This window comes from Danio rerio, chromosome 11 (genome assembly GCF_049306965.1).
Source record: "Danio rerio strain Tuebingen ecotype United States chromosome 11, GRCz12tu, whole genome shotgun sequence".
NCBI lineage: Eukaryota > Metazoa > Chordata > Actinopteri > Cypriniformes > Danionidae > Danio > Danio rerio.
Window position 1 is genome coordinate 2308436 of NC_133186.1, and position 27836 is coordinate 2336271.

Genomic DNA, 27836 nt, shown 5'->3' on the forward strand with positions numbered 1-27836 from the left:
CAAATATATGCGCATCACTGACAGATTCAAAACAGGACAACATTAACCGTGTTAAAAACACCTTTTCAGAAAGTGAAAGCTCTTAACGGCTGTGTTTCCCAACACTGTTCCTGAAGGCACAGCAACAGAACACATTTGCAACCACTCCCTAATCAAACACACATGAATCAACCCCTCAGAACAATAGAAGAGACTCCAAAAGCTGACATGAATGAGTCAGATAAAGGAGACAAGTGCACTGTTGGTGTGCCTCCAGGAACAGAGCTGGGAAACACTGGTCTATGCTAACGAGGGAGAGATTGACATTCATGGGCGGGGCTTTCCCCCTCTGATGACACGTACAAAAGGAGAATATCAATCAAAGGGTTTCTGCACTTAATCAAGTGGGGTTATGAAAAATATAATGAATTATTTTTTACCATTAGAGGCTGGATATATTCATACACTGTTGTCATACAATGATGCTTAAACCTCTTATAAATGTGATTTTTGCATAATAGGTCCCCTTTAACATTTAAAATTCAACATAATGAATGAAATTTAAGGGTTAACTTTATGACTAATTCTTCTACATGCTGATGAGCTGAATAAGTGTGTGAAGGGTACAAAGAGACGACACATACCCGTATGGGTGATGCTGTGTCTCTGGAGATGGTAGCGTTGGAAAAACCTCATATCACACATTGTGCAAGCAAACGGCTTCACCCCTAAATGCAGAGCACTAGTATTAGAACGCATCTGAGCATTTCAGCTTCAATCAAACAAATGAAAAAATCCTCTTTCAAGTCTTATCTCTTAAATTTGCAAACAGCGTTTATGGTTCACTATAGTAGGCCCATTCTCAGGAAATGATGCCGTTACAAAAATAAAAACAGAGCAACTGCTGATCCATAAAAGTGGTAACAGTATCATATCCTTTGCTCGGTTTGCTCAAGCATGTGTGAACACAGCAATAGCTCTCGGATCCAGAGCAAAACTAACATCAGTCCAGGATCGCCAATCTCAGACAACTTGAAAATGACCTCTGGGTAATTGATCAACAAGCAGTGTAGCTACAAAGAAAGCCAAACTAAGCCCACAGAGATGCTGTCAATCTATTCTGATGAGTAATTGACCTGAGCTGAATATTGGAACATAAACAGATGCACTCTGACCAAAGACAAATGCATTTTGGTCCTTTTGGAAATATTGCTTTGCGAAAGCAAACCGCACCAAGAAGAAACCGCAACATTGTGACAGTTTAAATTTTATTTGGAACTAGTGTTGGGCGATGTCGACCAATCTGGCATCGTACAATGTCTAATGTGAAACATCGCGATGGACGATGCCATCTTCATCATAGGTGGGAGTGGGGCTGGTTGTTAAATATCAAATAATTCATACTGAATTAATTAATTGTAGTCTACCATTTTCACTACCTGACCCACATGGTCTTTGCTTTACCCATAACCAAACCATAAATAAATAAATTTACACACAAATCAAACACCTGTCAATCACTTTTTTTCCGCGGGACTCTGCATGAATAGGCAGTGATCTGTGTCGTTATAATGGCTTTTTCCCCACAGCTGGTGGAGGAGACGAGAATTCGTTTGGAGTTCACCATAATTTGAATTGTGATTGATGATAACTTTCTTATTTTATTATTATTATTATGAGGAAATAATAACAAGTAAAGATGCTAGGGCTCGACCGTTTAGGTCGCACATGCACCCAAGATTTATCTATGCGACCTTAAAATATATTTGGAAGCATTTGTACTAGTGCATAAATTTTCACTGTTTTCACGGCAAAATCCTCACCGTGTGTGCGGATTAAGGAGACATTTATGCAGAATGAATCTTTGCACCTAAAAACGCTAAGCAGGAACAGATTAAAACAGTTTTGTGAACTTTCTGAAGTAAAAAAGGCCTGCAATGGTTGCCCCGCCTTTGTGCTCTTCTTATTGGCCCAACTGAACGCGAATGGATTGGTTAATATCAGCTGTCAATCACTCAGTCTATGCCTTCTGCCTTCAGACGACAGGAGCTACAACCGCGAAAATGTGAAGCGCTCAACATGAGAGAATAACAATAACACTGACAGATTTTATTTTAGAATCCACCTACAGTTACTAATAATGGCACATCTTATTACAGATCATGTGCTGAATGTTAATCCACTATTTACACTTTTCCAAGAGTGGATAAAAGACTTCCAGTGGCTTCCAAGTCCGCTATGAATATAACTAAAGCCACTCACTGTAAAGTCTGTGGGACGGGGTTTGCAGGTAACAGCGTTTGCCACTGAATCTACACACTTTAAGTGCGAGAGGTACTGTATAATCTCTCATTTAATCCTCACGATGCTATAGGCGTGCAAGGGGCACCTATATGTACAATTTTCCACAGCTCATAAAAAGACCGTTATTGCTATTAAAATGACATGTAAATAACAAGTTATATATCAATATACAGGCGGTAATAATGAAATAAGTTCTCATTGGTTGAAAGTCCATGGAAAGCGGATTTGGTTCCACAGCTCAGAAAACAGCATCTTCTCAGATTGTCTCCAACACAAACCAAACTCTTCAGTTTCAGCTACAGTGTTTAAGGGTCAAAGTAGACATTGTTTGAAGAGTAAATAGACGTTCTGCAAACCTCTCGTCGACTACGAGACGATGCTTCCATATATCGGTGTGTCTGTGCATTTGTTTCTACATACCCTGAAAATGCCCTACTTTGAAAAAATGTTTAATGTTGATTTGATGAAACCCATCTGCATTAAAGTGGCGATAAAACATGAACACATGAAAATGTAAAACAAACTGCTTCTTTGTTTGTTTAAAGCAGGGGTTGGTTCTTTATTTTTGATATTTAATATGGTCATGTATTCCTAGCAGAAGATATTCTGAGGGTCTTCAAATCTAAAAATACTGGTGGAGTTAATAATTGGTGTAGTTGGAGTGGAGACACACCAAGCCGACGCCTAACAACCAGCACCTATGAAACCCAACTGTGTTGTCGCCTCGCGTTGGATACAGGCGTACATGGATGTATACAAACACATAAATCAGTCAGGCAGCGTAATACAGAGAGTGAATCAAAGCGCATCAAATTATCAGTAACTAAAAAGTAAAAAAAAATAAAAATAGAATAAATATATATTTTATATAGACATTACACATCTGATGCTTGTATTTGCTTCAGCTCCACATCCACAACTTCACACATTGGGTTGAATTAGGCTTTACAGTCTCCTTGTTCAGTACATCCCCTGTATCTGTTCAGCTGAGTGAGCAGAACCAACCCTCAGCGATATTCCAAGATGGCGGCACCCTAGGTCTAAAATCTTTAGTAAAACATGCCGTTTTCCGAGTCTGTTTAGTATGTTTTCATTAAAGTGGAATCCAATGTACAAAATATAGAAAACTTGACTGAGTGCTTCATTTCCCGACAAGAAGCGGCATGTGGAAAACACCAAACACACTAGTCAACGGTGACTGACAGACCAACAAAACCCAGCTGATAACGGTACAATCACACGGGTGTCAGCATCAACAATTGCCGGTAATGTGCTCGTCATCAAATCACAACCACTGAAAAGTAAATATTTCCTATAAGAAATTTAACCTAATATTTTTATTATGCATTTTACTGGCTGATGGAGCGCTATTCTTTGTGGTATATCATATGTATGGTTGTCATTTAAGGGTCCGATACACATCAAAACCACCAACCGCCTCTGCCACCTCCTTCAAGGTCTATTATAAATTCAAGTATATCAAGGGTGTCCAAAGTCGGTCCTGGAGCCGGCGTCCTGCAGATTTTAGCTTCAACTTGCCTCAACACACCTGAAGGGATGTTTTTAGAAAGCCTAGTAAGAGCTTGATTAGCCAGCACAGGTGTATCTGATTGGGGTTGGAACTAAACATTGCAGGACACAGGCCCGACTTTGCACAAGCCTGAAGTATATAAATATAAAAAGATTGCTCATAAAGGACAGGGTGATTGCCCACCGCAATAATAGTTTTCTCCCATTTTAAATTCATCCTGTTTACCACTTTTAAACTATATTTGCATTAAGCAATCTGATTGGCTGATGCATGGCACTTGAAAAGTTTTAAAATTCCCAACTTCTGCAGTGAGCAACGCCACTGACGCGGCACCGACGGATCCACAATTCAGCTTGACAATGATCAAAGTCACCCATTCAAAGTGAATAGGAAGCATTGACGCTGACAACCCATGTGGGTCAGGCATGAGGAAAATACACTGGCTGACCACTAACATGAACACTGTGGAGATCTGCACCCCAAAATGGTCTCTCAATGCAAAAAAAGGATTCAATTAGAAAAAAAGTAATGAATGCTTTGTTGAAAATATAGCATAGTTCCCTGAGAATGGGCCAGAATTTGGGGAAATTATGAAATGATGGGGCCGATGGGGGGAAAAAGTCAATGTGGCATATTGTGCAAGCAAATGGCTTAATCTCTAAATAAACAAAGTAATAATTTAAGGGAGCAATTAAATTGAGGACAATGAATGTTTAATCCATGGCATTAAATAGCCAAAATGGCCATGGAGAACCATGAAGACTGTGCCTGCAGTGAAGGCTGAGAACTAAAGTGTTTAATACATGTTTAAAGTGCATTGATCCCTCATCTCATACCCGTGTGGGTGAGGCTGTGTCTCTGCAGATGGTAACGCTGAAAAAACCTCATGTCGCATATGGAACAAGCATACGGCTTCACCCCTAAACACAGAGCATCGTAGTGTTAAGTTTGGATTTCAGTATGTCCAACACCCCAATGCATGGTCTGTAACTATTACCAAACTCGAGTTTGTTGAAGCCAGAACTTGATTAATAAAATCATATATGCATTTTGGCTATGAAAATTTTGGCTATGAAAACTTTTTAGAAATACTGAGTACCGAGTCCAAAAAAATACAACTGTCTTCATTGCAAAGGCAACAGGCCCAAAGGCTTGTCTGAGAATACTGACAAACACAAATAAGATGGCAACAGTGCCAAGCTGTGCATTGGTGTAGTCAGGTGAATACAAAGAGTAAAAAGAGACGGCTCGTACCCGTATGAGTGAGGCTGTGTCTCTGGAGGTGGTAACGTTGGAAAAAACGCCTGTCACACATGGAGCAAGCATACGGCTTCACCCCTGAATGACCAGAGCAGAATATACTTAAGATTTATATATATGCAACACATTTACGTCAACATAGAGGCTGAATGTTGCTGAAACTGCATGCGTCACAAGAACAGAGAGCAAAAGATGCTTGCAAGCACATAAAAAGCACAAAAAGATGAATGCGCAGCTTAATGTGGTGCCAGCTTACAATCTTCCTGCTAATAATGCAAACCCATTATATTAATGCTCATTCTTAGTTAGAGTGCACCCAAAATTACAATTTTGGTATTAATTACGCTTATTTAGTTCCAATCTCCTCAAGACATTTCAAATGAAATCAGAGAGCTCCCTCATCCTCCATAGGCAACAAGAGACACTCAAAGTCCAGAAAAGAAACCAAGATATTGTCAAAACAATCTATGTAACTTCAGAGGTTCATATGAAGCTTCAAGAACACTTTTGTGCACCAAAACAATCTATTGATGACTTTGTTTAATTATATATTCCACATCAGGTTGGGGTGCATGTTTACTTCAGGCATTATGATGCTTGCATATTACACTGCTGACTGTAATGGCAATATTTCTTACTACTATGTCTAACAAAGTGGTCCTCAACCACCGGGCTGTGGACCGAGACCAGTCTGTGGATCAATTGGTACCAGGCGAAGAAGAAGAAAACATTAATTATTTCCATTTAATTTTTTATTTGAGTCTGAACAATCTTTCATTTTGAAAAATGATTGTATTCTCTAGCTTACATCTCAGTCACTTGCAGTCCCAATTAAACCCACAAGTTGCAAAATGAGTAAGAAACAGACGTCTTTGGAAAGTTTCCTTGCCAAGCGGAAAAGGTCCAGTAAAGGACATGCGAACCGCCAAGGAATAGATCCGCAACCTATTTGTCAACAATTCAGATGAATCCAGCATGTCTGCGCAAGAAGATCAACTGCTGGACATCGCAAATGACGGCGGTTTTAGGCCTTTTTTTCGCGCAAGTTTGTTATTTCCAATGGAGGTGTGCAGGTTGCGCGTGCAAGTGATGTGACACGCTCGTACCTTCCAGACAAACCTAGTTGAATGAATGTCGCGAGTGCAACGTGAGTCACATATCAAAAACTGACTCATCAGCTTCATACTTTGTATGGAATAAACACATTTTGGTAGAAGTAATTATCTACCAAACTTGTATCAGAGCTAAAGCAATGTTTTGTCAGCTTGTCATCTTCTGTGAAAATGGTTGCCTAGCAACCTATGAACCACCATTCCAACTCCACCCCCCTGGTCTGTGGTAAAATTGGACCAGTCTGTGGTGATAAAAATGTTGAGGTCTACTGGTCTAACATGCCCCTTAAACTGACGCAAAGATGACACAGGTGAACAAAAGGTACAAAAAAGTACTCTTGAAGCTTTGTATGATTAGTTGAACCACTGAAGACACATGCACTTTTTTGACAACGTTTTTCTGGACTTTGAGTGCCTCAGGACTCTTGCTGCCTATAGAGGATGAGAGCTCCAGGATTTCATCTAAAAAACTCTATTTGTGTTCTGAAGATCTCTGGAAATAAATATAATTTAACAAATATTTTTGAGTGAACTAAATCACCAACAGAAATGTTCAGAGTGTTTTATCATTTCCAGATTCTAACAGTATTCAAGTACAGTAATTGAATGATAAAAATATTTTAAAAATATATGAAATGAATCATTGTTAGTCACAAGTGGTACAATTTCCTATGACAGAATGCTTTTAAAATTGTTATACAATTCCGAATAAACAAATGCAAATGATAAATTAGAAAAACTTAACGTTGCATATCCTGCGATGTGTCTATTGCAAATTATCACATTGCAATATGTGTGCTATTATATTGTCATTCTGGCATTATATAAGAAGTGACAAAGTAGTCTTAAAAATCACAATAATATTGTTTTTGTAATATGTATTTGGGTGCAATATATTGTACAACAAAAAAATAAATATCATGAAAGGCCATATTTCTAACCGTTTTTACCCTTAAGTAAAAGAAACAGCACATCAGGGCTTAAGACTGACAGACTTGAAGCATTTCTTACTGTAAAATTACTTCCAAGACTAAATATCCCCATGAACAAGGATTGTCTGGGTCAAACTGAACAAACATTTGCCTCAAAATCAGTGAGATAAAAAAGGCACAACATAAAATAGGCAGCCTTATTTAGTGTGCAATACTGAAGCGGAGCTCACTGACGTACATCTGCTCATGGAGATCAGCTGTCAGAACAAAAGTCAGCAGGGCTCCATTCAAAAGTAGAGGTGAAAATTAAAGATGACGCATGAACAGGGACGTGTGATTGCCGCAAAGACAAAGCAGATGTCATGCAGACGATATCTAGCATGCTAAGAAGAGCAACAAATGTGCAGGGATTCTCAGCAAAAGCAGAAAGTTGCAGAACTGCAGACAAATGCCGGTCAAAGAAATAAAAGCAATGCAGAAGTAGCAGCAGCACAGTGGGTAAGAGAGGACTTGTACCCGTATGAATGAGGCTGTGTCGCTGAAGGTGGTATCTTTGGAAAAATCTCATGTCGCACATGGTGCAAGCGTACGGTTTGACCCCTAAATGCAGAGCAAAAGGTCAATACACTCTCTACAAACTCAAAATTCAGCATAATATCATGTTATAGCTTATTCAAGAAGCACAGCAAGTGGAGATGTAGGTCACTTAGCAAGCCATTGTACTGTATTCAAGGGATAGTTCACCTAAAAATGAAAATTTACTCAATATTTACTCTCCCTCAAGTGGAGTCCAATCTTTATGAGTGTCTTTGTTGTGTTACATATTTAAATAATAGATATTTATACAAGATATTTTGATGAAAGCTGAAAAACTGTAATCATTGACTTTCATAGTATGAAAAATGGTAAATAGTCAATGGTTACAGAGTGTCCAACATTTTCCAAAATACTTATTTTGGGTTTAACACAAGAAAGGAATGCATAAGGGGTTTTAAACAAGTCAGAATGGTTATTTTTGGGTGAATTTTCACTTTAAAAAAGACGCACAAGTTACTCACACACTTTCAAAATAATATCTTGTGTAAAAAAAAACCTACTAAAAATGTATTCTTAGCATGACTTTAAATTGAATTGAATCTAATTTGAGGCTAGTTCAACTTTAAAACGGCTCAAACATTGTCTGACTAACTCTACAAAAAAGTATTCCTGAGTATTGGATTGCCATTTTACTTGGGTCTGAAAAAAAAAAATCAACAACACAAAGATTTTATTCTGTGTAGACGTTTAATGAATTATAACTCTGTTTAAACACCCATTATTACACTGAAATGGCTCATGAGAGCAGCTACGCAAAACTCTTTTATTTATTCTAATGTGTTAATGTGTAATAACGTGCACAGCAGTTAGGCTTGTGTTTTGCGTCTTTTGCAGTGCCATTCCAATGAGCGCTGCATTTTTAAGACAGAATATCATGTTTAAAGAATTTCAACGTTTACATGCATCGTCAACCAATGTCAGCTGTGGACCAATCAGAAGAACTCAGAGGCGGGGCAAGCATTATGAGTTTCTGTTTACAGTAGCGAGTTGGCAATGTTTTATTTGACAGCAACATGACAGAGGTTGTGATTTGTGTTTTTGCATGTGAATATGCATACTGCACGTGAATGGCCACTTACAGTATTTTTACCATTAAATAAACATTCTAAAATGAGAAGAAAATATTCCTGAAATCTATGGATTTGTGTGTGCGACTTTTGTATTCAAAGAATTTGTTAATTCTGATATTAACTTCTCACTCTGTAGGATGTTTTTCCAATTCACAGAGACCTTCATTCATTTTCAGAATACAAATAAAGGTGTTTTAGATGAAATCCTGGAGCTCTCTTTCATCCCAAGACGGTTCCCAAGACGAGTCCAGAACTGAAGTGATTAATTTACATTCAGTCATTAAGCAGACGCTTTTATCCAAAGCGACTTACAAATGAGGACAAGGAAGCAATTTACACAACTAAAAGAGCAACAATGAATAAGTGCTGTAGGCAAGTTTCAAGTATGTAAAGAGTAAGCAGCAAAACATTAGCAATTTTTTTTTTGCAATACAGTTAGCGGTAGAACCAGAGAAGCAATTGCAAATTAGGAAGGGAAGTAGAGACTGATTCAACTGGAATCAAACGAAGCTCCAAGAACACTTCAAGATTTCACACTTAGATATTGTCTGACAAATGATAGCAGGTTTGGCATGCTATTTCAGGAGAGAACCCTGAGCTCGGATATAATTGAGCCGAGGGCTTTTGCCTGGTCGATAGAGCATGTCAATGAATACAAGATCAGGTAGTTCCAGAGAGCTCCCTGAGGTAAAGAAAGAAAGGGGGATAAGGGGTGGATAGACGTTTTTTTTCCAGAAAAGGAAGATAAGGGAGTAATTTTAGCTTGGCTACTTATGGTGAGTTTGGATTATTCTGATTGGCTAATTAGTGATTGTAGATGAGGGACCAGCTGCGGTCAATCATATCACATGCTCCTCTTGAAATTAGTTTGTGAAACTTCACTTTGCGTTCCAAAATAACTATTAAAATGACTCTGATTGCCTGTTCACCTTATTCTCTGCAGACGAGCGGGCGCAGCCATTTGAATCTTTTTGGCTCGACACTTCCAGTCTCATTAACTTCCATTCATTTTTAGACATTAAAAACTGCTCGTTTTGCTGTTTGATGTTGCAAACTGATATTTTCTTATTATATTATTCTACTTGGTCTGTATAGTCTTGCAAACATTTGTTTGTAGAGCAGGTAGTTTGACCATTTTCTGCCGTTAGGCGTATAGGCGAGATCAATCGCGAAAACAGGCGCACTTCCTCATTTTAGAAAAAGGTAAACATCTTATCTCCTAGATCAGGTTAGGGTGTGTGGAAATGTAAATTTCCATCATCTAATTCCAAATGAACAATAATCTACGTATAACTAAAAAGTTATATTCTCTGGTTTTAATTATATAGTTTCATTAACATCCCAGCTAGGAGGGACATTAACCATTTGTCTTTCTGACTACAGGCTAAGCGAAAGTACTGCAAATTGTCAGTTTCACAGCATGGTTGTGTCTATTGTTTTCTCTTTTCGATCAACTGGTCAGGCGGTTTTCTGTCTCCAGAACATGATGAGATCAGGCCTGAAAAAGCAGTTTACCCTGCCGACCACAACTCTTAATTTGCATGCTTTGTTTAGCCAAATCCCCTCCTCCTAAGAACACAATATAGACATGAAATCTTTGTCTTAATTCAGACTTGTGACAGACTTGTGAAAGAACTTGCAGACTGCGGACCTCTAGTAGGCTCTTGCAGACACATGGACATCTTAAAGACGCTGTATGACTGCAGATTAACCAACACGTCTCAATAAAGGAATTCTGCTTGTTTCGAGTCTCCTGGACTGGGTTCTCTCTTCACTCATTTATTTTTTTACAGCAGGTGTTTACTAAGGACTCTAATGGAAATATGGCAAACTGCTTGTAGTAAATGTGCACAGGAGAGAAGATACAGGAGAACAAAGTTTTTTTGGAGCTTCATATGATAACAGTTGAGCCATTGAAGTAACATGGACTGTTTTGACAAAGTTTTGGTTCCTTTTCTGAACTTCTCGGGACCCTCGCTGTCTATGGAGGATGAGAGAGAGCTCCAGGATTATCTTAATTTGTGTTCTGAAGATAAACGAAGGTCTTCTGAGATTGGAACAACATGAAGCTGAGTAACTAATAACAGATTTTACATTTTTGGATGAACTAAGCCTTTATATACAAAAGTCTCACACATAAATCCATTGTTTCTTTTTTGTAAGTCTGACATTGCATGTTAAAGAGTGTTAATAATGTATAAGTAAACACTTTGAAAAAATGTCCAATGTAATGGCACATACCAGTGTGTGTGAGGCTGTGCCTCTCCAAGTGGTAACGTTGGAAAAACCGCATGTCACACATGGAACAAGCATACGGCTTCACCCCTAAATGCACAGAGCGGCAGATTCAATGATCGTCTACACAGAATCAAAACCTTGCAGAGCCTGAAACACCTAAAAGTGCTTAGCTGCTTTAAGATACACTAAGGCATTATATAGATCTATCTTTGTTCTAATGCCAAATTAAAAGCAACGCTCAAACAGCGAGCCAAGTTTCACAGTGTCTTCATGAAACGCAGATTAAAAATGCATCAGAACACTACTGGGGTGAAAGTTTGGGGCATTATTTGGTCAGTAAATTGTGGAGGAAATACACTGAATAGATGTGACATAAAAACTGCATTACAGAACTACATGAAATTAACTCCACTGCCAATCACTGTATTAGAGCGGCTCTAAACCTTCAACTTTTTAGTTTAATTTATTTAATATTGTACTTAATGTTAAATGTAAAGCTGCAGCAGTTTTTTTTCTTCCCTAATGTGATTTCTACCCTTGATTTTAATCCACCATTAGATGGCTTTTAGAGGATCTCATGTGATTGACAGGTTGACCCCGCCCTTGCTGCCAGCAAACACCAATCAGAGAAAAGATTAAATTACTGATACTAAATACTACTGTAAGGAATTGATATATTTGGAATGTAATTCCATTCCAGCATTAGTTTTTTCCAATGTGTTTGCTCAGATAATGCATTTATTAAACTTTGTAACAATTAAGTATTCTGTAGTGCAGCTTTAGTAAGCCTTTTGCTCCGCAACTGGATTTTTGTTTTTGAATAAACCTTAATATTCCCTTAGATACAAATAAACATATAAATGTCAAAAAAATATAAATAAATGTCTTGAAAAAGACATTTTGTTAATGGTGTGAGGGCAGATGCAGAACAGGTCGTACCAGTGTGAGTGAGGCTGTGTCGCTCCAGATGATAACGCTGAATGAATCTCATGTCACAAACTGCACAAGCAAACGGCTTTTCTCCTGTTAGGAAGGCAGACAAGAGAGAAATCAAACAAGATCTAACATGATTAAAATAGAAGTGTTTGTAAAATCAGGGTTTCTGCAGGTTTCAAGTCTAATTAAAGGCTTTGAAAAACAATAATAAATGATTTTAGACTTAGACCCAATCCCAATTCTACTTTTGTACCCCTACCCCTTCCCATTGAAACAGGGTGTGGATTGGGAAGGGCTTTAAAATTTACCCCTAAGAAATGGGACACCCCTGCAGCACCTACACACGTCATCATCATGTCATCATGATCTCTTCATTTTAAATGAAGTGGTCATGTAAACACACAAAAACAACAAACTTTAAAAAGCTCATTCCCAGCCTCTAGACTTTTCTGTCAGGGTATTCCAGTGTCATCAATTGACAGTATGTTGTGGGACTGCTACACAAGAGTTATTATTATGGATTATGGATAGACAAATTTAGCCCTTTTTTATTTTAGTGCAATTAATTTTTTAAAGCATGATGGTAAAACACGAACACCTGTATAAACGTGTTAAAATGTGCTTGTTTGTTGTAAGAATTCATTATAATGACAAAAATACTAATTTGTGGATCTCCTGACTTCTGGGTGCAGCTATGTTGCTGTTGTAGCAGGTGTATTTGGGAAATTGTCTTACCCCTTGATTGAGTGTGGTCGTAAAAAAAAAAATCTCAGTTTGAAGGGGTATCTACCCCGCTTGCAAGATAAAGAGAATTGGGACACCCCTACCCCTTCACGTGAGCGCACAAAACGAGAGGTAGGGGTAAGGCAAAGGGCTATGGCAGGGGTGACCAACCCTGTACCTGGAGATCGACCTTCCTGCAGATTTCAGTTGCAGCCCATATCAAACACACCTGCCTGTAATTATCAAGTGCTGTTCAGGTCCTTATTAATTGATTCAGGTGTGTTCGATCAGGGTTTGAGCTGAACTCTTTAGGAAGGTCGATCTCCAGGAACAGGGTTGAGCACCCCTGGGCTGAGGTGTAGAATTGGGATTGGGCCTTATACAGAGCTGAGGATTTTTTTTTTCTAATGGCCCGGTTAGACCAATAGAAAATATTTTTACTTGCTTCATCCAAAAAAAATTCTATTTCTAATATTTTTGTCCATATATTTTGAATAAATGTGTCAAAACAAGCAAACTCCAACTGTATAAATGCACTAGTTTCAAACTAACTTTTCTTTAAAGGAGACCTATTGCGCCTCATTGTACAAGATGCAAAATAAGTGTCTGATGTCCCTTGAGTGAGTATATTTTCAGCTCAAAATACAGCACAAATAATGTTTTATAACTCTCTTTCAAATTGTGGCATCTTGGTGACTGTCGCTTTAAATTCAAATGAGATTGTGCTCTTTTCAAAAGAGGGCGGAGCTACAAATGCCTATCTGCCAGCATAGTAGCAGATTCAAAACCGTAATGGTGAAGGGATGTTTATGCTAATGAGGGAGAGATGGGCACTAGTGGGCGGGGCTTTCCCTCTCTGATGACCCGTGCAAAGGGAGAATGTCAATCAAAGTGATTCTGCAGACTGTTCATATCAAGTCTGATTATAATCAACACATTTAACTAATTTTTACCATTGGACCTGGTTATATTCACACATTTCTGTCCAACAGCCGTGTTTAAACAGTGATTTATACGTATATATGTCCGGATAATTTGTAGTACTCAGATGAGTCTGTATTATTAATTTAATTGGTTGTTATCGGGGAAAAACACACCCTTGGAATGTTATGATTGACCAATCAGAATCAAATATTCCAGAGAGGAGTGTCATAAATCTATTTCATTCATTCATTTTCTTTTCGGATTAGTGCCTTTATTAAACAGGGCTGACCAAAGCGGAATGAACCGCCAACTTATCCAGCATATGTTTTACACAGCGGATGCCCTTTCAACCGCAACCTAACACTGGGAAACACCCATAAACTCATTCTTTCTCTATTGCATTTACACTCAAACAATACGGCCAATTTACCATATTTAATTCATGCATGTGTTTGGACTGTAGGGGAAACCAGAGCACCCGGAGGAAACCCACACAAACACAGGGAGAACATACAAACTCCACATAGAAATGCCAACTGACCCAGCCGAGGCTCGAGCCAGCGACCTTCTTGCTGTGAGGCGATTGTGCTACCCACTGCACCACCGGGACACTCTAAATCTATTTCTATCTGTGCTATTCATACCAGTGTGAATGAGGATGTGTCTCTTCAGGTGGTATCCGCTTCTGAAGGCCCCGTAACAGTGATCACAGATAAAGTTCTTCTGCACTTTAGAAAGTGGACAGTTTCCATTTTCATCCACAACGGCCTACAAAACAATAATAACAGAAGACATTTACTTAAATGAAGATCTTGAAAAACTCACCATTGGCTGACATTTGAGGTAAATACAATACTTCTATTAATCAGCTTTTCATTTAATCTTTTAAATAATATGGGAACAGTTATTAAATAATAAAAACAGCATTACTAAAATAAGCTTTAGTTGAGTGCTCTCAAAATGTTGCATCACATAAAACAAAATGTATCTCAATAGCTGCGTCCCAAATCGCATACTTATGCACTATTCTACGCCATTTTGTAGTATAAATAGTGTAAGTAGTGTGTTCACACTGAAAACTCTAAAAATAATAAGTGCACCTTAATTACCCGGATGATGCACTCATTCAGCCGCTAAAATGAAGTGTGTAAAGATGGACACTTCACGCACTCAACGACCACAGGTTTGCTTACGTAGCGGAAGGGTTAGAATTTCTAATAACTGATTTCTTTTATCTTTGCTATGATGAAAGTACATTATATTTTACTAGATGTTTTTCAAGATACTGGTATTCAGTGACATTCAAAGGCTTAATTAGGGTAAATAGACAAGTCATTGTATAACAGTAGTTTCTTCTGCACACAATCTAACATATATATTGCTTAAAGGGGCTAATAATATCGAGCTATTAAAATAGATTTCAAAATACTCAAACCTGCTTTTATCCTAGCTGAAACAAAACAAATAAGCTTTTCTTTTCTCCAGAAGGAAAAAATATTATAGGAAATACTATATAAAAAAAAAAAACCTCTGTTAAACATCATTTGGGAAATATTTATATATAAAAAATAAATTCACTGGAGGATGAATATTTTTGACTTTAACTGATAATCGTTTTGAATAATCGTGATTACAATTATGACCAAAATAATCGTGATTATGATTTTTACCATAATCGAGCAGCCCTAATATTTTCCCCAATTTCTGTTTAAAGGAGAGATGCTTTTAACACATTTCCTGACATAATAGTTTTAATAACTCATTTCTAATAATTTTATCTGTCATGATGACAGCACATAATATTAGACTAGATATTCTTCAAGACGCTAGTATTCAGCTTAAAGTGACATTTAAAGGCTTCACTAGGTTAATTAGGTAGGTCATTGTATGACAGTGGTTTGTTCTGTCGACAATCTAACAAATATTGCTTGATGCGGCGAACAATATTGACCTTAAAATGACTTAAAAAATTAACTACTTTCATTCTAGCCGAAATAAAACAAATAAGACTCAGAAGAAAAAATATTAAAGGAAATACTGTGAAAAACTCCTGAATCTGTTCAACATCATTTGGGAAACATTTGAAGGAAAATATTAAATTCACATGAGGGCAAAAATGTACGGCTTCAACTGTGTATGGAAGAATATATTTTCACCATAATAATGTACATCACAAAGATTTATATGCTCATACACTGAAGAAGATGTAAAACAGACCATGACACCTTAACAATACATTAAAACATGCTTCTTGATGGACAAAAAACTTTAAAAGTCCATTCACAGCTATGACTCTCTTAAGCCGCTCTTTCTGTTCACACAAGTTTGCCTCTGTAATATCAAAGATGTTAGGGACTTTAAAAATATCCCTGTTTGAGTGTCTTTTGTGTATTTATTCAAGCTATTGACAATAAAGGCATAATCTATTTAAAAAAAAAAAAAGTTAAATCTGTCATTACTTGAACAACATCCTTCTTACACTGCATGACTTTCTTTTATCTGCAGAACACAAAAGACAAAACCAGAGAGCTGAACAGAAATATCCCATTAACCATTGATGTATGAAGAAAACAAAACACACAGCAACAAATACTGAGTTTCCATGGAGACTTTTCATAGATAATGATTTCAGGCTGAATGATTTTACACCTGGCATTAAAATGCATTTTAGTATATTTTATTGATTATTATTAGTAATAGTATTGTTATGATTCAGCATTGTCGCCCCTCCAGTACCGAGTTTGGACACCGCTGCCTTAATTGAAAACTCTGCTTGAAGTATTTTCATATTTTAAACAACTAAATATGATAAATAACTTAAATACAAATATTCAAAAATGTCTGTATGAATAAAATCAATTTATTTACATTTAAAAATGTATGTATTTATGTGTGTGTGTCTGTGTATAAAATATAGAAATTTTTTTTACTTATTCCCCAACACATTTTTAAACAACGATTTTAATACCTAATTTCTAATCATTTCTTTTTTGTCTTTGCCATGATGACAGTATATAATATTTTACTATTTATTTTGTAATGCATAGGTATTCGGCTTAAAGTGCAATTTAAAGTAATAACTATGTTAATTAGATTAAGATAATACGGTAAAAAATCCTTGCTTTGGTAAACATCACTCAGGAAATTTCAGATTTTTTTCTATTATATTATATTTTATTTTATTTTTTTTTATTTTCAAAAAAAAAAAAAAAGATGTCCTTGTAATGTTTTTTTTATATACATTTAATTTCCAAAAGAAGAAGACATCTGTAAGTCAACACCTGAAGACACACATGCTCAGACATGTTTTTGTGTGTGCTGCACAGAATTAAACTGCAATCAACATTAGTATTAAAATAAATGTAACTAATTTATGTGACTAATTGAGCTCTCTTATATGACTCGCACACAAAATGAAAATCCTAAACAGAAACTAACCAAACAGCAAGCATCAAACCAGCTTTACCCCTACAGAGCCCTTTAAATCACTGCTGTGCAAACACACAATAACAGTTATTGTGTGACAGACAGTGTGTGTGTTCCCTCCCTTACAGACGCCCCACACCCCACCGAAACCTCCACCCCCCTCCCCCACATCACAAACACACCATTAACATGAACAGGATGCCCAATACACGCCTGCAACATCACATCTAAACAAACACCTTCATAAACACCAGCAGAAGCTCTTAACTAACACTGAAAACCTCAAAACTCTATGCTATCTTATCAAAAATGACTGGATATCCTGTACTGGTGAATCCTTCCATATTATTACTAGGCCGCAGATTTCTGGCCCATCATTGAGTCTATTTATTGACTCGTGTAAATGTGTGTACAGTTATATTTATTCAGTTTTTTAGTTAATTCAGTAATATTATTGACTAATATGAATATGTTCACATCATTTATTTACAATATAGCAATATTTTCTGTCTTTTAGTAGATCTATTATACGAGAGACTTGCTTTGTTTACCAATTGAGTGGATTTAATTGGATTTACATTGTTAACATGTAATAAAAGATTAAAAAGGGATTATTTCTTAGCACTTTTTGCAACCTCCATTGACGGGACAGTAAAACGGGTCTCTTCCACCCCCACACCGACCTTCCCCGCCGGGCCGTCCTGCTCCCGCACTTTTGAGGGTGTTCCCGACTTCCTGGTCTTTTTTTTCAGCTGCATGTCTTCACTGGGTCTCATTTCCTTCTCATCCAGCAGTCGGGGAGCTGTAAAATCAGCCTCCTTCCGCAGAAGCTGCAGGCACACAAACACACAAATCATTAAATTTAGTCATTTAGCAGATGCTTTTGTCCATGGTGACTTAAAATTAAGGAGGCATTTAACGATTCAACAAGAAGAGGCAATACACACATCAAGTTTCTACTTGCTAAAGTAGAAAAATCTGTCCTGCGCTTCCTGTCCAATCAAATTGCACACAGAGCAAATCGCATCATACTGAACAACCTCAAGACATGGGTGATTTATAAATGCAGCAAACCTTTTGGAAGCATTAAAAATGTCCAAGAAGATGTTCACACGCAATGATGAATGAATGCCTAACGAATGAAGGAATGAAGTATTTAACCGACCAACCAACGAACCAAAGACCGAAGGTTTTTATTGTTTATAACAAAAATATGAAGAACGAACAAATGAATGAATGAGCGAGACGAAAGGAGGAATGAAGGAAAGAACAAATGAATAAAGGAATGAACAAACAAATGAATGAAGGACAGAACAAATGAACAATAGAAGAAAGGTTAAAAGGAACAAACGAATATAGGAAGGCCCCGTTTACACTAATGCGTTTTAGTTTGAAAACGCATAAGTTTTGCTACGGTTACGCCAACCGTCCACACTACGCCAGAGTTCTCGAGCACCGAAAACGGAGCGTTTAGAAAACGCTAGAGGCCGTTTTCATTCTAAAACGCTGCTGCTCCGTCTCAATATGGATGATGGAAAACGGAGACATCTGAAAACGGAGGCAGGGCTGCAGACATTCGCCTCTCTGATTGGGGCTTTTCCTCAATATTAAGTAGCCTAAAGCCTGGTTTATACTTCTGCGTCAAGTGACCGGCGTAACTCACGGCGCAGGCAACGCGCGTGGCTGTGCATTTATACTTCTGCGCGCTGTCTCTGTTGCTCTGCATTAACACTTCCGAAACGCTAGTTGGCAGTGATGTGTAAATGTTCCTCTGTGTCGAGTTTCTTCGCTTCTGTTTTGCGTTTCCTGAACACTTCCTGGTTGTACAAGTGACTCAAACTCGCTCATTTTGAGGCAGGAACCGGCGGACGTGCAACAACTTTAACTATGAGGTAAACACAAAACAAAACTTTCCATCCGGAGCTCCTTCACGGGAATCCACACTTGTAAACAATCGCTCCATCAGGCTTGCGCCATTCGCGCGGCTCTCGGTCCCGCCCAGACTCGTCAGCGCTACCAAGCCGACCAATCACAGAGCTTGCGCTACGCGTCGTTGCGACGTGTAGTTACAATTTTTGAGAAGTGCACGTCAGCCACCCCGACGGCCACAGCGAAGGGCTATGCGTCAGCGCCGTAGCATACGCCGGCGTTTGACGCAGAAGTATAAATCAGCCTTAACACACACAGTTCAGTCCCGCATCCTCTCCTTGTAAATTCAGACTTCGCAAGTTTGATCAAGGCTGCAGTCTCTTCTTCTCAGTTTGATAACAGACTATAGAGGACACGGGTAAATCTGCAAAGGGAACAGTGTACTTTATAACTTCATTCACCCTGGCTACGTTGTTTCACTTTCTCAACAAAATAATGTAAACATGATTTAAGGAACTGTCTATCTTCATTTTAATATTAGCAACTTAACAGACAGCAGAAATGTTGAGGCGTCGCGCTGCATAATATGAGCGTCATCTTCATTATGTGGATATTTATAACAAAACGGAGCCGATAACAACTGCCTCCTTTCAATTTCAGTGAAAATACGAAACACACCCTCTCTTTTGCTGAATATCAGTTTTACTTATCGATAATAGCCATTATTAAGTTTATACATTATAGGAAATAAAGGCAAGCGATCAGTCAATATACAGAATGTAGGCTACGTGGTTACATTAATCATTAACTTATCTTTGCGCTCAGCCAAAACACGTTACCTGTGAACAAGTAATAGATTCCAATGACCAAAGTCAGGGAATATGTCGTTAGATAAAGACAACAAGATGAATGAAATATCACATTTAATAAATATAGTGAGATTAGATCCAGCGGGAGAGGCTTGATGAGAAGTTCGACTAGCAGAGCTGTCATCTGGGTAGATGGGCTGCAGCGCTTGCCCGAGAGTGTGTGTGGTCACGTGATGTGCGTTTTCAGTGTTTTGGTGTGGACGGAGAGCTGTTCAGAAACGCTGGGTAAAACGCGAGTGTGGACGCGGATCGTTTTCATTCTAAAACGCCGTTTTAAAACTAAAACACACTAGTGTAAACGGGGCCTGAATGCACAACAGAATGTTATGTTTACACATCCCTGTATCAACTTTTCACAGTGTAATACTCACTACTAACTACTCTTGAGTACTTTTAAAAGAGCTACTTTTTGCACATACTTTAAGTAATATTTACAACAGATACTTCTACTTGCACTACATTTTTGGGCAAGTAATGGTACTTTTGGGCAAGTATGTTTTTCAGTACTCTTTCCACCACAGGTAACTAATGAGACAATAGTTATTGTGAAAAGCGCTATACAAATAAACAAATTGCAAGTATAGCTTTAAGGTGTCTTCTAACCAGTGGAGGACAGGTCATGCTGGTGGGTAAGACCATGTGTCCTTGTGTCCCACGTTCCTGCATATCCCTCTGGCCAGACCCGTGAGCAGATGCCGGACCCAGCGGAGACATCATCTTCTTGGGAGCAGCGATGGAGCTGGCCTGCATCAGTGCCATGCTGGACAATACGGCTTCACATCCCAACAGCCCTGCCTTAAAACAACAGAGCAAAGACAAAACCATTCAATTTAAGTTTATCTGTACAGTGCTTTTCACAATAATTATTATTTCAAAGCAGCCTAACAGAAGGTGCACAATAATGCATTACAATCAAATTCTACAGTCTTAGTAGATTTAACAAGAATTAATTGCATTTAATTATTTATACAATGCATGGCTTGAAATTAACTTTCTAACTTGGTAGCACCGGTGCTCCCAACCTGAAACATTTAGGAGCACCAGAAAAAATTTAGGAGCACCCACCAAAAATGAATGATATATTTGACAAGTTGTATATTAAGGGATTTATTGTATTTGAAAACAACGTCAATTGGGACTAACGAAACCCAGAAACAACTATCTAACTAATGCTGCTGTCTTAATAGTGTGCAATAATTCCAAAATGAATGTTGAATCATTAAAAAAAAAGTGTATATGATGACGATAATGACAATAATACTAATAATGAATTATATTTCTCATCATCATGCTGCCTTGAATGTGCTTTAATGTAAGTTATCTGCTATATGAAGTCCTACTGTTACTTTATAGAAAATAAATTGATGGTTTGCATCAAACACAAATGAAGCATTGTAGTAAGAAATATTTATTTTGTACTATTGTTTTTATATGCATGTCAATTTAAAAAATAATAGTTCTGCAACAAAACAAACGAAATAATATAATAAATCATTCAATTTAATGCTGAAAGCTGTAAAGCAGTCATCAGTAATTAAATAGAAAAATAATATACACTTTAAGAAAGAACGGACAAAGGAAGAAAAGTCTCACTTTTAAAAGTTTTGGTTTCGGTTCGTGTCGTTTCAATGCTGAGCCTCCTTACACGTTGAATTACATTTTTCTGTGTTTGCGGAAAAGCATGCGAGTCAACGTGCAGAATTTGTGTTGCCTACATAGGTTTTCAACCCAAAATTGACCAATCAAATAGGTTCTTATTACCTTATAAATTAGGAGTCGAGACGAGAGAGAAAAAAAAAAGTCAGAACATCCTCTGAGGTCTTCGCTCATTCATGGTGTTTTAAAGTCTATATGTTTTCACCTTAATCAACACTTCCACTATTTTTTTGAAAATAGGCTCATTTTACAACTACCCTAGAAATAAACAGTTAAGTTTGATCATTTTTAAATTCATTCAGCTAATCTCTGTGTCTAGCGGGAGCACTTTTAGCTTAGCTTAGCATAGATCATTGAATCGGATTAGACCATTAGCATCTTGCTCAATAATGACCATAATAATGCGATAATTCAATAATTTTCCTATTTAAAACTGGACTTTCTGTAGTTACATCATATACTAAGACCGACAGAAAAGGAAAAGTTGGAACTATACTCTCTAGGAAGTATACTCTCATTCGAGAGTAATAATCAAGGAAATTTGCTGTCATACAATGCCAATATGTACAAAAAAATTCCCCAGCTAGATAACAGCACTGCATAGTATCTATAACCTGTTTTAGTATGATCATTACATATTGGGTCACACTTTACAATAAGGTTCATTAGGTAATGTTAATTAATGCATTTACTAACATGAACAAACAATGAACAATGCATTTACCACTGTATTTGTTCATGTTAGTTAACGTTAGTTAAGGAAAATACAGTAGTTCATTGTTAGTTCATGTTAACTCATGGTGCATTAACTTGGATGTTAATAATGCATTAGTAAATGTTCAATTATGATTAATAAATGCTGTACATGTGTTGTTCATGATTAGTTCATGGAAGTAAATGCATTAAATAATGAACCTTATTGTAAAGTGTAACCACATATTGAAAGGATTAAAATAATAGCTAATAAAAATTGCATTTCAATATGTAAATATTAAATAGCAATTTTTATTGTTATCGCAATACAACATCGCATATTTTTCCAGCATTGTCCTAGTTAGCCATGAGACGATAACCAGTTTCAAGGTTTCCCGCGGTTTGGAAAATTCAAGGTTCTAAAACCACAAATATTTTCAGTAATAAATATATGTTTTGTTTTTTTTTAGAGCAACAGTATGTCCAGGCAGAAAAGGAGCCTCCAAATCAAAAGCTACTGGTCAGCCCATGATAGAAAACATCTGAAAAACAAATGGCTTATACACTAACATCCAGCATGCTCTAGAGCTGAACAGTGCAGTAGATTACTTCATATCCACAGAAAAGACAGATCTACAAAGACGCCTTTTCAAGTTGTAAAGAATCTGCATTTTTAAAAACTAATAAAGACTAGGGATGTAACGGTATTGTAAATACCGTCATACCCCAATAGCAATTTTTTTCAATATTACCGTAGTCACATGACTCGGTAAAACTATAGGTCTTCTGAGAAAATTTGCTCAGGCGAATGAAGCGAACGGGAGGTAGCGGAAACTACAATTCCCATCAGCCCAGGCGTGGCCATCATCCCTTGCGGTCTGTTGTCGCTACAGAATCAGTAATGCGGAAATAGAGTGTGCTGCTAGTAGCGGGGATGAAAAAGAGCTGGAAATGATCGAACCTAAAGCGGGTTTTAAATCGGATGTGCGGAAGCATTTCCGGGGTGGGGGGGGAGGGGTGTTGTTGACGCCACGCGTGTACTGAATAGCTGTGTTTTTGCACGCGTACTGAAGGGCGGGATGGAGGGTGTGATGCGTCGCGAGGGCACTTTTGATCATTTTGGAAGGGCACTTTCTATCCAAGACTAAAAAGGGCATGTGCACTGCAAAGGTTGAGCCCTATGTGTGCACGTGCCTGCAAGTTGGGGAATACGACTAATAACAGTCATGGGGACTGCAGAACACAGCACACTGTTCAGATTGATGCAGACATTGACTTGTAATGCAGAGATCTCTATCTCACTCATGGCTTGTCCTCTCAAGTGGGGGAAAGACAATGCACAACATTACCCCACTGCTGTCAACCTGGGCCAAGTCATATCTCTGTCCCAGAAACCTCAGTCCCAAATGAGAGGGTTTTTTTGTTGCAGGGGACATTGTAAATGCCCAGAGATACCAGCCTTCACTAGTTTATAGTTATATGATAATTTTCCATAAACCCATCTCTATCTAAGTGAGTGAGTGATTAAATGTTGAATGTGATGAGTTTTCAACAATACTAAATTGAAACTTAATTTTTTTACATGGTTTAATATTTTTTTGTTATTAAAATTGAAGTTCCTGTTTCAAAACTTACAGATAGATGGCTGATTTGTATGTCATTGACACTTTTGGCACTTTTTTTGGGGTATTTTCATTAGTTTTGTTTTTTCTGTAAATAATTCAATAAATACCGTATCGTGGCATTCATACGGAGGTATGACCGTACTGTGAAATTCTGATACCGTTACATCCCTAATAAAGACAGCAGAAATCATTGATTTAGTTGAATTATTTTATTTAAATTCATTATTATGACATGTTTACTGCTCCAAGATATGTTAAATGTTTCTTTAAATGAAATATATATTGTGTTCAAAGGGGAAAAAGTAGTTGTTGTTTCACCCAGACATTTAAAAAGAGCAGATTTTAGAGCAGTAATCACAATACCGTGAAATTTTTATCCAAAATTATCATATTGCATATACAGGCCCATGCCTAGTTAGCACTACAGGATTTTGGAGGTCAATTAAAGCAGAAAAAGAGAAAACTAACCCATTTCATGTGGTCCCGGACCGAGCTGCCGGGTATATGTGACATGGTGACGGACAGCAGTTCAGACAGAAGAGATGTGCAGATGTCAGTTCAGAGCCAGTGTCACACAGATCTCACCGGACTCTATCATGAGGCGGCGATGGCTTTTCTTTGAAGTGACAGAGATGAATTAGAAAAGAAACATGAGACATTTACAAAACAAAGTGTTGTAAAACTGATCAGGCTGGAAAACTCAACAACTACAGGCTTTCATACACTGGAGGCGGCACTCAAAGCCAGACTGTTTTAGAAAAAAAGAGAAGCTTGTTATAAGTATATAGTCGAAAACAAAATTATTATGAAATTAATACATTTTTAAAAGTCCCATGAAATTAAAATAAAGTTCTTTAGATGTTAGAATCAGTATTGTTAAGAGATCAATAAGCTAGTGCGCTCCAAAACAGTGATCAAATTTGCATTTAGAAGACATAAAACTGATATAAACTGGAAGAGCATCCGCTGCGTAAAACATATGCTGGATAAGTTGGCAGTTCATTCCACTGTGGCGACCCCTGATAAATAAAGGGACTAAGCCGAAAAGAAAAGGAATAAATTATTTAGCCTGATGTGTTTACAGTTCCAAAATATTTAAAATGTTTCTTAAATAAAATATATTATGTTCAAAGACATTTAAAAAGAACTTATTTTAGAGCAGTAACCAAGTCACAATATCGTGAAACCGTGACACTTTTATCCAAGGTTATCATACCATCAGAATCTTAAACCGGCCCATGCCTACCTGAGATATCGATCTACTGTTTGTTTTGTGTGTGTGTAAACGCTTGTTGTTACATGTATTTTTAGTACTTTTTTGTATGCAGAAATGACAATTAGGGTGATAAATCCATATTCCAAAATGCTGATTTCTACATAGATTTAAAATATATATTTAGTTGAAGTCAAAAATATTCTAGTAATGTTTTTTATTTCGTTTTGCAAATATTACTCAAAATGATGTTCACAAAGCAAGGAAAATTTCATAGTGTCCGATAATATTTTGTTATCTGTAAGAAAGTTTTATTTGCTTTACTTTGGGTAGAATAAAAACTAATTTTATAAAAAAATTAAATAAAAAAAAAACATTTTAAGGTCAATATTATTAATCCCTTATCCAACATTTTTATTGACCAGACAACAAACAATTGTTATACAATGATTTGCTTAAATAACTTTCACCTAATTAAGCCTTTAAATGACACCTTAAGTTGAATACTCGCATCTTGAAAAATATTTAACTTAGTAAAATATTATGTGCTGTAAAAAAAATCTTGCCTTGTGTCTAAACTACTAACCTAAGTCTTAATAAAACTTTGTGTGTGTGTATAGAGAGGGACACACACATCTAGATTATTATAAATGAATCATCAATATTAACATGATATATTGAATAATAACATGATATATTATTTAAATTTTAATTATTATATAGAAATATCTTTTTCTACTACTACTACTACTATTTATTGTGTGTAATTTTTTATTATATATATATATATATATATATATATATATATATATATATATATATATATATATATATATGTGTGTATGTGTAAATGTATGTTACTTTTTATGTAAACTATATATATGTGTGTGTGTGTGTGTGTATATATATATATATATATATATATATACACTTAGGCAATACATTTCTAATGCCAATAAAGCAATTATTGAATTGAATTGAGAGAGAGAGAGAGAGAGAGAGAGAGAGAGAGAGAGAGAGAGAGAGAGAGACTCCCTTAACACATGTACAGGACTTTAATTATGCTTTTAACAATAAATCACTGAAACACATTCATGCATGCTGTAATGCAAGTGTACATGTGAAATAATAATTCACACACACATCAGCATCTCACGCGCTGCTGTTCGCACAAACTCCCCCGCAAACAACCAATCCTCAATTTAACACACCAAATCACTTCTATTAGATGTCTTTAAACAGCCCTAAACACCTAAACACAAGTCTCGCATCGGTCAACAGTGATTTAGTCCGAGCTGGAGTTTATTTCAGACGCGTTCATGTGTGATAACGTGTGTTCGTGTGGTTCTCTATAATCACATCTCTGTCTCTCGAGGCCTCTAAAAGCGCAGCGAGGCACACCATTTCAGGACGTAAAAACACAACACTAATCATTTCTACCGAAGCGATACGTGTATGGCTCGCGAATCTTACCTTGGTAGTGTTCAAATTCGCTTTTATTTCGGCTCAGGTCAGTTTACAAACACAGGAAACGCCACCGGAAAAGCTCCACGAGAACGCGCACACTGGCTGCAACGTCACACAAGTGTTCGCGAGCGAAGTAAAACACACACAAAAAGGTGTTCGTGTGTGATACTACGTGACATAAAATTTGTGATATTATGAATAAATGATTAAGGAGGTAATATTACACATTTGCTGAAGAAAATGGCCCTTGTTAAAAATAAACCAAGGCGTGGATTTTAGTAATAGTGTATATGTAGTGTAAAAGTGGTAAGAAAACCCCACCCATCCCACATTTATTTGCTTTCCTGGACAAAAAGATGGGACAAAATCTCAACACATTTAATTACGTGATTCATAGTTTCTGAGATAAGCAGTATTGAAGAAATTTGGACAAATTTTAAGTTTTTATTTACTATTTTTTATTATCCATAGGCAAGGCAAGTTTATTAATATAACACATTTCATACACAATGGTAAAGTGCTTTACATAGACAGGAGTAAAAGAGACAGGTACAAGAAAGCACAGCTAAACAGATGTGTCTCCAGACTTGATGTGAAAGGACCTAATGTTTGAGCACATCTGATCAATTCTAGAAGCTGATTATAGCAGCGAGGAGCTCCGTCTAAAATCATAGAAATTAGGCCCAGCAAGTTCGGGTGGGTTCGGGCCTAATTTCTATCCTTTCAGACGGGGTCCGCATGTGATGCATTTCGATTTGCGCGATAAAAGCAATTAAATTGGTTATTACAACATTAAAACCCATCCTGCAAAGGTGAAACAAATGATGACGGAGACGTCAAAAAGAGTGAATTTTGCGGAGTGGGAAAATGTACAGCAAGCTGACAAAATGACAAGGGCACTCGCTATATTGAAATCGCTGTCAAGGAAAATGAAATGGATGTTCTTGACTGGTGGAAGCTGAACAAACAAAACTTGCAAAATTAGCCAGATCAGTAGTGCATCCCGGCCAGTAGCAGCAGCAGCAGTGAAAGGGTGTTCAGTGCTGCTGGACGCACCATTAGTGAGCTCAGGACCGCTCTATAAAGCCATCAACAGTGGATTCAATAATGTTCCTCCACAAAAACATGTAGCCTAATCTTGGTGAGTGAAGGATTTTCAAATTATAACTAAATATTAATGAAATGAGAAATGCATAATGTAGTCAGAGTAAACAGGCTAGTGTTGCCATTATTCTTTTGATATTCAGCTTCACCGTCGCCTTAAAGGCAAATTGTAAAGAGAAGTGGCGAAACAAATCCCGCAGAGCCTTTATCTTAATTTCCTTATTGCCAAATACTCGTCATAATTTAGAATTTAATAGGAAATACTTATTTTTATTGGTGTGTTGGCCAATTTAAAGGCTAAAGCCTGA

The 27836-nt window shown here is 37.1% G+C and overlaps 1 protein-coding gene across 50 annotated transcripts in view; it reads right to left on the reverse strand.

Moving 5' to 3' along the window:
* znf740a (zinc finger protein 740a) overlaps window positions 1-26512 on the reverse strand; it is a 45153-nt gene extending 18641 nt beyond the window's left edge. For 6 of the 50 annotated variants that reach the window (XM_073916206.1, XM_073916217.1, XM_073916192.1 and 3 more), the window contains exons 1-10: window positions 26431-26512; window positions 24213-24360; window positions 20374-20565; window positions 17716-17862; window positions 14251-14374; window positions 11963-12046; window positions 7635-7718; window positions 5069-5152; window positions 4651-4734; window positions 624-707 (exon numbers count right to left, since the gene is read on the reverse strand). In XM_073916206.1, the coding sequence (XP_073772307.1) occupies window positions 624-707; window positions 4651-4734; window positions 5069-5152; window positions 7635-7718; window positions 11963-12046; window positions 14251-14374; window positions 17716-17862; window positions 20374-20565; window positions 24213-24257 (928 nt within the window). In that variant the 5' untranslated portion in view covers window positions 24258-24360; window positions 26431-26512. Of the gene's footprint in view, window positions 1-623; window positions 708-4650; window positions 4735-5068; window positions 5153-7634; window positions 7719-11026; window positions 11111-11962; window positions 12047-14250; window positions 14375-17715; window positions 17863-20373; window positions 20566-24212; window positions 24372-26430 lie in introns of all 50 variants that reach the window. The other 44 variants (XM_073916191.1, XM_005172782.6, XM_005172789.6 and 41 more) reach the window with 23 other exon arrangements.
* Between the last annotated feature and the right edge of the window lie 1324 nt (window positions 26513-27836).